At 46.3% G+C, this 14,925-nt stretch overlaps 1 protein-coding gene across 1 annotated transcript; it reads right to left on the reverse strand.

The window, feature by feature from the left end:
• Nucleotides 1–12: 12 nt before the first annotated feature.
• Nucleotides 13–12,128, reverse strand: LOC123427109 (protein GRIP-like). Its single transcript, XM_045111066.1, has 5 exons — nt 12,047–12,128; nt 11,890–11,942; nt 10,911–10,982; nt 10,779–10,826; nt 13–165 (listed from the first exon to the last, which is right to left on the reverse strand). The coding sequence occupies exons 1-5, from the start codon at nt 12,123–12,125 to the stop codon at nt 13–15; spliced, it is 405 nt and encodes a 134-aa protein (XP_044967001.1). The 5' UTR covers nt 12,126–12,128.
• Nucleotides 12,129–14,925: the final 2,797 nt, after the last annotated feature.

Genomic DNA, 14,925 nt, shown 5'->3' on the forward strand with positions numbered 1-14,925 from the left:
CAATGTTGCATATCATCTCTCAATCAACAGCAAAATAAGCAATAAGAAGTTCCGGATACCTGTTTCAAGAAGCTTTAAGATCACATTTTTTAGGTATGTCATATCTATTCCTTCTCGCTTTTGTGATCTCTCCATATTCCGAAGCTCGGCCTTCGACATTGCTTCCTGGAATACAGAATTTCAATAGATCAGGCATCCTACAGAAGGCCTCACACCAATAACAAGTCACGTAAGATTACTGTTAGAGTTATAATATAAGTCATATACCCTTTTGTATTTATCCCGATATATAAAGGGTTTCCTGCATATAGTCCACCACATGTACATGTATATATACTGGTTTATGGCCTCATGGAAATACAAGTTGCTTTCCTAACATGGTATTAGAGCTTAGGTTCTTTTAGCACGCGCAACTCGTGCTCCTCTCGATCCCAACCCATAGCCGTCGCCGCTGCCTTGGCAAGGCGTCTCGTCCCTGTCCGTGCTCTTGTCTGGTCCCGCTGGAACACGTCTCTGGTTCCCTTGAACCGATCTACTGAGCTGACTCTCCTCGTTCCCGTTCTCATCGCCGCATCGTCCCGGGCCGGATCCCGCTGCTGCCTCGGTGCTCCTCGTCCCAGGCCGGATCCAGCTGTTGCGGACCCCACTGCTGCCTCGGTGCTCCTCATCCCAGGCCGGATCCCGCCGCCAGTCTTCCGCCCTCACCGGATTTCAGTCCACTGCCGCCACCAGTCGCCCACCTCAGACGACGCCCTCACCGGATCGGGCACGGATCGGGCTGCTGCCTCGCTGGATCTCGCCACCACCCTCTCGATCTCTCCTCGCTATTGTTGCGCTGTTGGTTCGAACGAGAAGATCTCTGCCAGCTAAATAAATTGCGAACTGCTGGATCCTGTCGCCACCAGCTCCTGATTTCGTCGCCCCCCTGCTGCTGAATTCGTCGGATTTCGCCGGATTCTCCTGTATCGACGTGATCTCAAAAAAAAATTATGCTGCATCCGGCTACATTGTTGTTCCTCGTTGTCCGGTTATCTTTGATGGCACTAACTACAGAGTTCATTGGCTTAATGCACATTCACATGCGTGGCATCCGCCTATGGGTTTTTCTTTCTGACGAGGTCTGTTGTCCGCCATGTCCGGTTCCTCCCGTGGTTCCCACTCCGCCGACCCCACCGGCTCTTCCTGCGGATGCTCCTCAGGCTGCAAAGGATGCGGCTAAGCTTGCTGATGAGGCCGCTATCCGTGCTTATGATGAGAAGGTCTTCTTATGAGGAGGCTCTTCAGACATATCATGGTGCTCTGTCTGCTTACACCCAGTGGCTTGATAATGATGCTCGTGCTGCAGCTGTTCTCACTGCTAGCGTTCTGCCTCAGTTTGCCTCTAAGTTTCTAGGCCTTCCTACTATGTTTGAGATGTGGACTCGCCTTCGTCAGCGCTATGAGCCCTCTGGTGATGCCTTATACCTCTCTATGGTTCGTCAGGAGCATGCTCTTCAACAGGGTGACTCTACTGTTGATGACTTCTATGCACAGAGTTCTGCTATCTAGCGTCAGCTTGATTCTCTCCGCAGTGCTGGTTGTCGTACTTGCCCCTGTTGCCAGGCTGTCCAGGCCGATTTGGAGTTTCATCGCGTCTACGAGTTCCTGTTTCAGCTCCGTAAGGAGTTTGAGCCCCGACGTGCTCAGTTGTTTGCTTGTGGCCGTATCTCTCTCATGGAGGCCCTTTCTGAGATTCGTGCTGAGGAGACTCGCTTACGTGGTGCTGTTTGCTGGAGGTTCCCTCGGTGCTCGCTACTCGGGCTACTTCTACGCCACCTGCTGCACCGATCCCTTCTCGCTCGAGTGCTCCGCCGCTCTTGCCCACTCCTTCTGGAGGCTCAGGTCGCCCCCGTTCACATTGTGGCTACTGCAACAATGATGGTCATATTGAGTCCCACTGCTACACGAAGAAGAAACACTTGCGCAAGGCACGATCATCATCTACAAAGACCTCGTCATCTACCTCGACAGCTTCAGCCATCGCTTTGACTGAGCAGGATATTTTGAGACTTAACGTCTGCTCGCTGCTTCAGGTTCTTCCTCGACATGTACTGTTGGTTCTGTGACTGAGGCTTCCCGCACTGAGCAACCACCTTCTACACAGTCAGGTACATCCCCATGGGTTCTGGACTCTGGAGCTTCCTTTCATATGTCTTCTAATTCTTCCACTCTATCCTCTCTTCGATCGCTTGATTCTCCTGTTCATGTCCTCACCGCTGATGGTACTCCCCTTTCTGTCGTTAGTACATGCAATCTTACCACTCCTTATTCTGTTCCTGATGTTGCTCATGTTCCTCGACTTACCATGAATCTGTTTTCCCCTGGTCAACTTGCTGATTCTGGTTGTCGTGTCATCCTTGACCTTGACTCTTGTTCTGTCCAGGACCGTCGCACGCACACTCTGGTTGGGGCTGGTCCTCGCCGCCGTGATTTTGAGGGTCTTTGGGAGTTGGACTGGCTTCATGTTCCTTCCGCTTCCCACTCTATCGCCAGTTCTTCCGCTTTGGTCGCCTCGGCTACTGGTTCCATCCAGCAGTGGCATCATCGACTTGGTCATCTGTTTGGTTCTCATTTGTCGTCGTTAGTTCGTCAAGGTCTTTTGGGGTCTGTCTTAGGAGATGCCTCTTTAGAGTGTCAGGGTTGTCGTCTTGGCAAGCAGATTCAGTTACCATATCCACATAGTGAGTCAGTGTCTAAGCGTCCTTTTGATTTAGTTCATTCCGATGTATGGTGTCCGGCTCCCTTCGCTTCGAAAGGGGGTCATAAATACTATATTATTTTCACAAATGACTTCTCTCGTTACACATGGCTTTATTTCATGACTTCTCGTAGTGTTCTTGCTGACCAAGGGACTCTCTCTCAATTCTCTTGTCCTGGTGCTCACGCTCAGAATGGTGTGGCTCAGCACAAGCATCGTCATCTTCTCGAGACGGCTCGTGCATTGATGATTGTTGCCTCTCTCCTGCCTCATTTTTGGGCTGAGGCCATCTCCACCTCCACCTATCTCATCAATCTCCAGCCTTCCGCTGCTCTACAGGGTGGTGTTCCTTTCGAGCGTCTTTTTGATCGTTCTCCCGATTATTCGATGCTTCTCTTGTTTGGTTGTGTTTGCTATGTTCTTCTTGCCCCCCGCGAACGCACCAAACTAACCACTTAGTCTGTTGAGTGTGTCTTCTTAGGCTATAGTGATGAGTATAAGGGCTATCGTTGTTGGGATCCTATCGGTCGTCGGATGCGTATCTCTCGGGATGTGATTTTTGGTGAGTCTCCTCCCTTCTACCCACGCCCATCTTCCTTGACCTTTTCAGTGGAGGATATCTCTTTCCTCACTTTTCCTGACACACCTATCACACCCGTCGAGCCTTTGCCTATTCGTTCCGCTCCCTCTGCTTCTCCACCTCCACTCGATTTGTCGCCACCATCTTCCACGGTCTCCTCGCCTAGCATGTCACCGGATTCTACACCTTCATCTCCGGTGACTTCTTCGTGGCCACTCCCCGATTCTACCTTGGCGATTCCTCCTTCCATTGTTCCATCTTTTCCTCAGTGTTACACTCGTCGTTCACGTTCTGTGGATGCCTCTGTGGATGTGTCATCATCCTCGTCTCAGCCTACTTATGGCTTGCATTCTCGTCCTTGTCCTCCTGTTGATCGCTTTGGATTTTCCACCGCTGGTGCTGTTGTTCTTGAGCCGACTACTTATCATCAGGTTGTTGTTCATCCTGAATGGCAGTTTGTGATGGCAGAGGAGATTGCTTCTCTTGAGCGCACTGGTATGTGGGATCTTGTTTCCCTTCCTCCCGGAGTCCGTCCCATCACTTGTAAGTGGGTCTACAAAGTTAAGACTCACTCCGATGGTTCTCTTGAGCGTCACAAAGCTCGTCTTGTGGCTCGTGGTTTTCAGCAGGAGCATGGTCGTGATTATGACGAGACTTTTGCTCATGTGGTTCATATGACCACTGTTCGTACACTTCTTGCCGTGGCCTCTACACGCCATTGGTCTATTTCTCAACTTGATGTTAAGAATGCTTTTCTTAATGGTGAGCTGCGTGAGGAGGTATACATGCAGCCACCACCTGGGTATTATGTTCCTGATGGCATGGTATGTCGTCTTCGTCGCTCTCTCTATGGCCTTAAGCAAGCCCCCCGCGCCTGGTTTGAGCGTTTTGCCTCTGTGGTGACTGTCGCTGGTTTTTCAGCCAGTGTTCATGATCCAGCATTGTTTATTCACCTTTCTCCTCGTGGTCGGACTCTTCTTCTTCTCTATGTTGATGACATGGTCATCACTGGGGATGACCCCGAGTATATTGCCTTTGTCAAGGCCCGCCTTAGTGAGCAGCTCCTTATGTCTGATTTGGACCTCTTCGCTACTTTCTTGGGATTGAAGTCTCTTCTACCTCTGATGGCTTTTTTATATCCCAGGAAAAGTATATCCAGGATCTTCTTCCTCGTGTTGCTCTTACTGATGAGCGCATTGTTGAGACTCCTATGGAGCTCAATGTTCACCTCCGCTACTGATGGTGATCCCCTGCCTGACCCGACGCGTTATCGTCATCTTGTTGGCAGTCTTGTTTATCTAGCTGTCACTCGTCCAGATATCTCTTATCCGGTTCATATTCTGAGTCAGTTCGTCTCTGCTCCCACATCGGTTCGCTATAGTCATCTCCTCCGTGTTCTCCGATATCTTCGGGGCACGATCTCCCACCGTCTATTCTTTCCTCGCTCCAGTTCTTTACAGCTTCAGGCCTATTCGGATGCTACGTGGGCTAGTGATCCTTCAGATCGCCGTTCACTTTCTACTTACTGTGTTTTTCTTGGTGGTTCTCTCATTGCCTCGAAGACGAAGAAACAGATTGCAGTTTCCCGTTCGAGTGTAGAGGCTGAGTTGCGAGCGATGGCTCTTTTGACGGCAGAGGTGAGTTGGTTACGGTGGTTACTTCAGGATTTTGGTGTTTCTGTCACTACACCGACTCTGCTCTTATCTGACAGTACAGGTGCTATTAGCATTGCGCGCGATCCTGTGAAGCATGAGCTCACCAAGCATATTGGTGTTGATGCTTTCTATGTGCGCGCTGCTGTGCAGGATCGGGTCATTGCTCTTGAGTATGTGCCTTCCAAGTTACAGTTGGCGGATTTCCTAACGAAGGCCCAGACTAAAGCACAACATGGCTTTTATCTCTCCAAACTGAGTGTTGTTCATCCACCATGAGTTTGAGGGGGGGGTGTTAGAGTTATAATATAAGTCATGTACCTTTTGTATTTATCCCGATATATAAGAGGTTTCCTGCATATAGTCCACCACTTGTACATGTATATATACTGGCCTATGGCCTCATGGGAATACAAGTTGCTTTCCTAACAATTACAAGTTTGGGTCATTTGCATTTTTGTCCCTAACTACAACCACCTAATCAAATTCGCCCCTAATTTTCAGCTATGCTCAAATTTGCCCGTCATAGAAATGCCCTTCTATGTCGTTACCGTCCGGTCAACGGGCTTTGACCGTCTTCTGAACAATAACTCGGTGAACAGTTCAATAAAAAATAACACCAAATCTGAAATTTTGTGGGATCAGAGTTACTTGGGTGGGCAAGGTGCGTGCAAGTTTTCATGCTATTTACACATTCCACGAGCTCGTACCAAAGGAAAAAAAATATGTATGCCTATGAACAGTAAATTCGAAAAAATAGCAAAATAATTCAAAAATATATGATTTTTTTTGGCATCAAAGAGGCATGGGTGCACAAGGTGGTTCCAAGTTTTTGTGATCAAATGACATGTGAGGAGCTCTAGCAAAAAACATAGTGCATTTTTTCAAAGATTTTTCCGAGCCAAATTTTACTTTTTTTCTCCATGAGCTCCGACAATGTCGAAACACTACAAAAAATTGCAAGCACCTTGCGCACCCAAGCACCTTGGACGCCAAAAAAATCAGATTCTTTTGAACCTGTTTGCTTTTTTTTTGAATTTTTTGTTCACAGGCGTACAGTTTTTATTTTTTCCTTTGGTACGAGCTCCTAGAATGTCGAAACAGCATATAAATTTACACGCACCTTGCGCACCCAAGTACCTTCGATCACACAAATTTTCATATTTTTTTGAATTTGTTTGCTATTTTTTTATTTACTATTCATCACGTTACTGTTCACCAGACGGTCAAAACCCGTTGAGAGGATGGTGACGCACGGAAGGTCATTTCTATAAGAGGAAGTAACAGAAGAGGAACAAATTTAAGCACACTTCAAAATTAGGGGTAAATCTGAGTAGTGGGTTCGAGTTAGGGACATATATGTAAAAACCCTACAAATTTCATCGGAACACAAAAAGCGTGAAAGATATTTTTGTTAAATACAAGATCTTAGTTCTATATTTTATTCAACTCATCACTGCATTGACCACATATAGAAGGGAAAGGGGAGCAGAAACTAAGTGTATATAAATTTTCAAAGTGCAGGAAGCATGTATCTTGTTCAATCAATTATAAATGATTAAACAGTACACAACACATGTACATAAACTGTTGTTACGTGTTCAGGACTCGATGACTCATAAAAATCCCATCGCTAGATTCCGTTAGAATTCCACAGAACTAGGAATATTTCACAACTTAATGGCTTAAAGACGAAGCTTCTATTAACCAACTGCACCCTAATGTTCACGTGATAAAATAAGAATAGGGCTTATTTAGAACTTTCAAGATTGTATCACGAAGAATAATGATCTGAAAATTAATCACATACTCATCACAAATAATGTGACAACAATTCATACCAAAGTTTTCACTATCGATTTCAGCAAGGTTAGTTAGATAAATAAATTTTAACCAGAACTGCATCAAGGAACAGATGATAAAGGAGCATGACTTCTGTCTCAGTTGAGTGCAGCACACGAGTAATAGTTACTGTAGAACTACTGTTAGAGACAACTAGGCTTGAGCGGTATTTCAGATTTAGGAACAACAGTATAAATATGACTAAATTCCACAAAAAATAACACATATAATGGAAAACTGTCGCAAAAGTATGAATGAAGATTTTATTCAGAAAACTACTTATTGAAGGTCATATTCCAAAGAACTAAAACCACTTGGCCAGAAAACTGCCACTCGCACATCCAGTGTGCCGCCTACAAGGCTTCGGCCTGCACCTGAGGCTAATTCATGCCAAACTCAATTATGTTGATTGTGCTTTTTATTCTGCTTGCTTTATTGCTGCGGTAATCAGAATTCCAGCTAACTAGGAGACGAGCAATGTTTGACAATTAAATCAAACTCGCAAAAAAGTTGTGGCATGAATTGAAGAAACTTTGTTTATTAAAACCATTATTTCCTATATCAATTGTGGTATGTTATGATGTACAACAACAAAGCTTTTCAATCCCAAACAAGTTGGGGTAGGCTAGAGTTGAAACCCATAAGATCTCAAAACCTAGTATGGCTCTTACTTGTGGATAGCTAACTTCCACCCATCCCTGTCCATGGCCTAGTTTTTGGTGATATTCCTTCAAGTCTCTCGTAACGGACTCCCCTTATGTCAAGTTTGGTCCAGCCTGATCTCTCTTGCTTTATCCTTCCTCTATCCACCGGCGCTTCCAGAGGCCTGTGTTGTACATGCCCAAACCATTTCAGATGATGTTGGACAAATTTCTCTACAATTGGTGTTACCCCAACTCTATCACATATATCATCAATCCGAAACCGTTCTTTTCTTGTGAGGCCACATATCCATCTCAGCATACTCATCTCTGCTACACCTAACTGTTGGACAAATCGCCTTTTAGTAGGCCAGCATTCTGCGTAATATAAATTCGCAGGTTGAACCTTTTAGTTGGACATATCACTTTTGTGGTGCTCTCGTCACGGAGGAAGCCAATAGCTCCATACGGCTTTGATTCCATGGCTCACATCTTCTTTGATATCACCATTCTTCAGTAGAAATGACCCCAAATATCAAAAGGTATCCTTCTATGGTACCACATGCCCATCAAGGCTAACCTCCTCGTGCCTAGTAGCACTGAAACCGCACGTCAAGTTTTAGTTTTACTAAGCCTAAAATTTTTCAGTTCCAAAGTCTTGTCTTCACATCTCACTTTCTATTAACGCCCGTCCGACTATCATCGACTAGCACCCACGACATTCGCAAAGAGCATACACCATGGGATATCTCTTTGTACATCCCTTTTGACCTCATCCATCACCAAAGCAAAATATATATATAAGGGGTCAAAGCTGACCCTTGGTCAAGTCCTATTCTAATTGGCAAGTCATCAATGTTGCCATCACTTGTTTGAACACTTGTCACAACATTATCATACATGTCCTTGATGAGGATATTGGACTTTGTTGGGACTTTGTGTTTGTCCAAAGCCCACCACATGACATTTCGCTACATCTTACCATAGGCCTTCTCCAAGTCAATGAACATCGTAAGCAGTCCTTCTTTTGCTCCTTGTATCTCTCCATAAGTTGTCATACCCCGGAAAATAGCTTTTCTGGTCAACCTCCATATTGTTAGGAAAGTAACTTATCTCTATTGAAGGCCCAAGGGACATATATATATATTACACAAGACTTGAGGTGGAAAGAAAGCAAACATGGACTAATAGGGACTCCTAGACCAATACTAATACTTCCTAACCCCCCCCCCCCCCTCATACTAATACTAATACTAATATGTCCAAAGAATGTTGTTGCTCCCTCTATGTCCACGTATAGGCCTCTTGAACCATACCTCTGAGTCTATTCACATGTTGACTTTCCACGTCACACGTGAGAGGGGGTGTTGAAGTGTATATATGGATTGCCTTAGACCTTTCCATCAGTTCGGTCTTTTGGTTGCATTGGCTAGTGCATGAAGCTTAACCATAATTACACTGAGTTACTTGAAGAGATTTTGGTGTTTTGGAAGCACAAAATCACAAATATAAACATCTTGTTGAGTGCAAAAGGAGGCCAAAATCATTCCGATTTGGTGATAAGGTGATGGTCTACCTTCGAAAAGAGAGGCTGCCTTTAGGTGTTAAAGGGAAGCTTAGGAAGCGAAGGTATGGGCCCTTCTCTATCATGAGGAAGATAAATGCTAATGTTTATGTGATAGATCTCCCAAGCGACATGGGTATATCCAACACTTTCAATGTTACGGACTTGAACCTCTACCATCCAGAAGAAACGCTCTATGAAGATAAATCGAGGGCACGTTCCAAACAACCAGGGGAGTGCATGAAGCTTAACACGGCATCAAAGTTTAAGGTCTTGAGTTCTAGTCATGGCTTTCGCAATTTATGTCCAAAGATTGTTGTTGCTCCCTCTATGTCCATGTATAGGCCTCTTGAGCCATACCTCTGAGTCTATTCATGTGTTGACTTTCCACGTCACACGTGAGAGGGGGTGTTGGAATTGTATATATGAATTGCCTTAGACCTTTCCATCAGTTCGGTCTTTTGGTTGCGTTGGCTAGTTCATGAAACTTAACAATAATTACACTGAGTTATTTGAAGAGATTTTGGTGTTTTGGAAGCACAAAATAAGAAATATAAACAACTTGCTGACTGCAAAAGGAGGCCACAATCATTCCAAGTTGGTGATAAGGTGATGGTCTACCTTCGAAAAGAGAGGCTGCCTTTAGGTGTTAAAGGGAAGCTTAGGCAGCGAAGGTATGGGCCTTTCTCTATCATGAGGAAGATAAATGCTAATGTTTATGTGATAGATCTCCCAAGCGACATGGGTATGTCCAAAACTTTCAATGTTACGGGCTTGACCCTCTACCATCCAGAAGAAACGCTCTATGAAGATAACTCGAGGGCAAAGTTCCAAACAACTAGGGCAGAATGATGAGGAACAATAGTTGAGGATAAAAGAAAAAAGAAAAACACATGCCATATTTGTTTGGCTAGTTCTAGATACCTCGAGTCTAGTGTAGTATTTCTCTTCTTTTCTAACCTGCCTACTGTTTTCTAGAGTCCTCTAGTTGTGAGTAGCCATGAGTAGAATGGTGTATCTTAAGTAATGTTTTCTGGAGTGTTCTATTCATAAGTAGAAGTATGTGAAGGCTTCCCAAAGTCCTATAAATACAGGTCCTCGCCTTTAGTTTGTGGTACCCACTATCTATAATAGAACTTGTTCTTCCTATCTAAGATCTTGGACTAGATCGTGTGGTCTAGGAGTTTTGGATTGAACTCCTGCTGCCATATTAGCCTCTAGAGCGATATCTAGCGGAACACGTTGAAGTGGCTCCTTCAACTCTAGTGTTGCACACTTCGTAGAAGCAAGTTGGAGTTGCTCCTCCACGACTTTTTGCTGCTTCAGCTACCTTCCAAACGCAAGTCGGCATATTCATCCACATACTGTTTGCATCACCTCCTTCCTCCCAAGAGTCCTCCTTAATAACCCCTCTCATGTGTTGCCTCCCCCTTAAACTATATGTTATAGTATGGTCGCAAATAAGGTGATTTCAATTCTTGCCCCTGACTAATAAAATCCTGTAATCGATATGTGCTTCTGAAATGAAAACATCAATATGTGCAGTTTTGCGATAGTTCATTATAGACGTAGTTTTGCTGATTTTACTCCATGAATAGTGAACTCACATACCCTACACTATATTTGGAAAATAGTTGTACACATTTTGCAAAAGTAAATCATGACTAGAATGATCATACTGTATGTATAAATTAATCAGCACATCCAAACAATGCGACGCAACTAATTTAGGTGCGAAAAGGGAAAGATTCAAAGTAGCCACCTGTTGATCATGAAGACGGTTTTCACGCTCAAGATCTTCAATTTCTTGCTGAACAATGAAAAGAAAAAAAATAGTTCACACCAAAAAAGAAAGAACAGAAGAACCGAAAATGTCTGCTAAGCTGAAACTGACTTGAAGCGCCAAGATATGCCTCTCTGACTGACCCAATTCTTCTTCCCTTTGTGCTTGTTGCCGTGCAAGAAGCTGGAATTTACAAATTGTAAGCTGAAACCTGTGAGATGTCATATCCCAGTTGATTAGCAAGGTGTTATAAGTTGGACGGGTAACTCAAAAGAAAGAATGGGCAAGACATTAGACACCATCTCAAGTAACTAGTTTGGACTTTGGTTTCTTGGAAGTTTGCTGGAGCTCGAGTGAGCCGGAGAGGAAATTGGCATCGGTGCTCCCATCCAAAGCCAACGAGCTCTAGCCGCATCTGCCCAAGTAGCATCTACCCAGCATAACCTTTCAGAAGCTACGGTGGAAGCAAGGTGGGGTGCGTGCACCGATGAGGCCCTGGTGAGCACAGACTCAGCACCGGTCCTGGACTAGGTGGGAAGACGCTGAGCTTGTGAACCATGCTGGCAACCCGTGCGTGGCTGCTCATCCGGATCTTGTTTGTGTTGAAATATATTTCCTGCCATTCTCTATCAGTTCGGATCTTTTAGTAACTGGCTGGTGCATGAATTCAATAGTTTGATTGGATTAGCTATGAGTGAATGTGTGATAGATTGTTCAGCTGATTTAATTAAGCTGTGTGATGGATTCCTGACAAGGTTCTATTTGACTATTTTTTCCTTGATGCCATTTTAGTTGATCTTTTTTATGTACATTGCAGCTGATGACCAGCTCTTCCCCTCTGTGGCCACGTGGCCCATGCACATGACCAATAACAAGACCTTGAAGTAGTCGTTAGTTGCCAATGTGAGACGGAGAATATCAAATGATATAGAGCTCGTGCTTAGCTACCCACCAGGTAGAGAATCCACTCGTATAGCCAAATACAGGAACAGTGGTTAGAAATTTATAATACCCACAAGATTTTTGCAACATTTTACTAGCGATTTCCTACTTAACATTTTCGAATAGTTTATTTGAAACATAACATTACCAGAATTTGCTGCTCAGCCAATTCAATACTTAGTGCATCCTGTTTAACGTATCCTGCAAATACAAATAGTGTCAACGGTGCCAAATTTTAACCATTCAATTGATGGGGAAAACATAGGAATATTAGAAAATGACACAGTATTGAGAAAACCAATTACCTGGACTTTGATTGTCACTGTTGCTCACCTGTAGCGTCAATGCAATACTCTCATCAGCAGTTTCAAAACATAACTCCATATATTTACATGTAATGCAATGTGAAATATGAGAAGGAAACTCCCACTGTTGCATGTTATGAAAGCAATCTATCGCTAAGCCCATGGGCATTATATATATTACACATGACTTGGGGTACAAGAAAAGTAAACATAGCCTAATAGGACTCCTAGACCAATACTAATACTTCCTAACATTGTGAACCTTGATTCGCAGTGGGATTGTTAAGCTTCATGCACTAGCCAACGCAACCCAAAGTCCGAACTGATGGAAAGGGTTAGGCAATCCACATATACACTTCAACACCCCCTCTCACGTGTGACGCGAAAAGTCAACACGTGGACAAACTCAGAGGTATGGCTCAAGAGGCCTATACGTGGACACATAGGGAGCGGCAGCAATTTTTGAATAAACTGCAAAAGCCAGGACTTGAACTCAAGACCTTAGGCCCTGATACCATGTTAAGCTTCATGCACTAGCCAACGCAACAAAAAGTCCGAACTGATGGAAAGGGCTAGTGCAATCCACATATACTATAACACCAACTCTCACGTGTGAGGGGGAAAACAATTCAACACGTGCAACCAGAAGAGAGCGACGATGTGCGAAACTCATGTATAACTCAAGAGGTATCTGTGTGGACACAAAGGGGGGCTACCAACATTTTTTTAAATAAATTCTGAAAGCCAAGTCTTGAAATCAAGACCTTAGCCCGGCAGTGGGCACGCATCGCCTCTCTCAAGGACGGGGACGCGAACACCTCCTTTTTTCATCGACAATGCTCCTATCATCACCGGAAGAATCGAGTGCACAGCCTAAACGTCGACCACAACACACTCACCGATCATGCCGACATCGCCTCCACCACCTTTGCGCACTTCGACGAGCTCCTGGGCACCGGGATCGACCATGATTGCACCCTGGACCTCTCGCAGTTGATCATGCCCTCCCCGGATCTCCTTGAGCTAGACGCGCCCTTTGATGACGAGGAGACTTGATGCATGTTCAATAGATTGTCGGCGTGCAAGGCTCCGGGGACCGACGGCTTCGCCGCCGAGTTTTTGTGCGCCTGCTGGCCCACGATCAAGGCCGACTTCGCCATCGTCTTCCGACAGCTCTACGACAGGCACGGACATGGGTTCTCGTGCCTGAACTAAACATTGCTCTTGCTGCTTCCCAAGCGTGTCGACGCGGGTTGTCTGCGTGACTATCAGCCGATCAGCCTCATACACCTTGTTGCCAAGATCTTCACCAAGGTGCTCTCGCTCCGCCTCGCGCCCCGGCTCGACGCCCTCGTCCGCAACAACCAGAACGCCTTCATCCACGGGCGAAGCCTACATGACAACTTTGTGCTAGTCCGCCAATCTGCTCGCTTGTTGCACCAGCTGGGCGCATTGCGCGTCTTATTAAAGCTTGATCTCGTGCAGGCTTTTGACTCCCTGTCATGGCCCTTCCTCTTCAAGGTGCTAAGGTAGTATGGCTTCGGGGACAGATTTCTTGAGTGGGTGGCGATCCTGCTATCCTCGGCCAGCACCAAGGTGCTGCTAAATGGGAGCCCTAGACCCCTATTTGGCATCGCCAAGGCCTACGCCAAGGTGATTCCATGTCGCCGCAGTTGTTCGTCCCGTTGCTCTTTGGCAGGGCATCTGGGCTACGCGTCAATTTCGCCAAGAGCACTACAACGCTCATCAGATGCAACGACGACACCATGAGGCCCATCGTTGAGAGCCTGGGCTACCCAATTGTTGGTCTCCCCGTCACATACCTGGGCATCCCGCTCACCATCAAGCGCCCAACCACAGCTCAGTTGCTCCCTCTCGTCGACAAGGTCGCTAGGAGATTACCCACCTGGAAAGCCTAGCTCATGAATAGAGCGGGCCGCCTCGCTCTGGTGAAATCGGTGCTCGGAGCGATCCCGCTACACCAGTTGCTCGTGTTGGCGCCGCCGAAGAAGATCCTCAAGGTGCTTGAGAGGATCCAGCGAGGTTTCCTTTGGGCTGGCCGTGTCGAGGCTAACGGTGGCCACTGTCACGTTAGCTAGTGTCGGGTTGCACGCCCAAAATGCCTTGGTGGGCTAGGAGTGCACGACTTGGAGCGCACCGGCATGGCACTGAGGACTCGTTGGCTATGGTTCAGCAAAACCGATGACCGTCGTGCATGGGTTGGACTCGACCTCCAGTTCTCTGCTGAGGAGCGAGCCTTCTTCTTCGCGAGCACCCACACGATCATTGGGAACGGCGAGAGCACTAGATTCTGGAAGGACCGATGGATCAATGGGTGCTCCGTCTACGAGATCGCGCCCCTGCTCCACGCCTGCATCCCCAAGCGATGTAGGAAGAACAGGACAGTCGTTGAGGGCTCGCAGGCCCACCTTTGGGCGTGCGACATCCACGGCGTCCTAGGAGTCCATGAAATCGGGCAGTACTTGCTGCTTTGGCGTCTCCTCGAGAGCGTGTCACTCTCCATTGAGCCTGACAAGATGGTTTGGAAGTGGAACGAGGCCGGCACCTACATCGCTAGATCTGCCTACCACGCATCCTTCCACGGATCGATCGCCTCCGACGACTGGAAGCTCATCTGGAAGAGTTGGGCGCCGACGAGAGTGGAATTCTTCCACTGGTTCATCGGCTTAGATCGTTGCTGGACGGCGGATCAACTCGCTCGGCATGGAATGCAGCACCATGCGGCATGCCCCTTGTGCGACCAGGCCCCGGAGACGCTGCACCACCTCCATGCGGCAGGTATGGCATGAGATCCTTGCTTGGATGCACGTGACCTGTAGACCGCTCGACAACGAAAGCTCCCTGCTCAACTGGTGGCA

Source organism: Hordeum vulgare, chromosome 2H (assembly GCF_904849725.1).
Source record: "Hordeum vulgare subsp. vulgare chromosome 2H, MorexV3_pseudomolecules_assembly, whole genome shotgun sequence".
Classification (NCBI taxonomy): Eukaryota; Viridiplantae; Streptophyta; class Magnoliopsida; order Poales; family Poaceae; genus Hordeum; species Hordeum vulgare.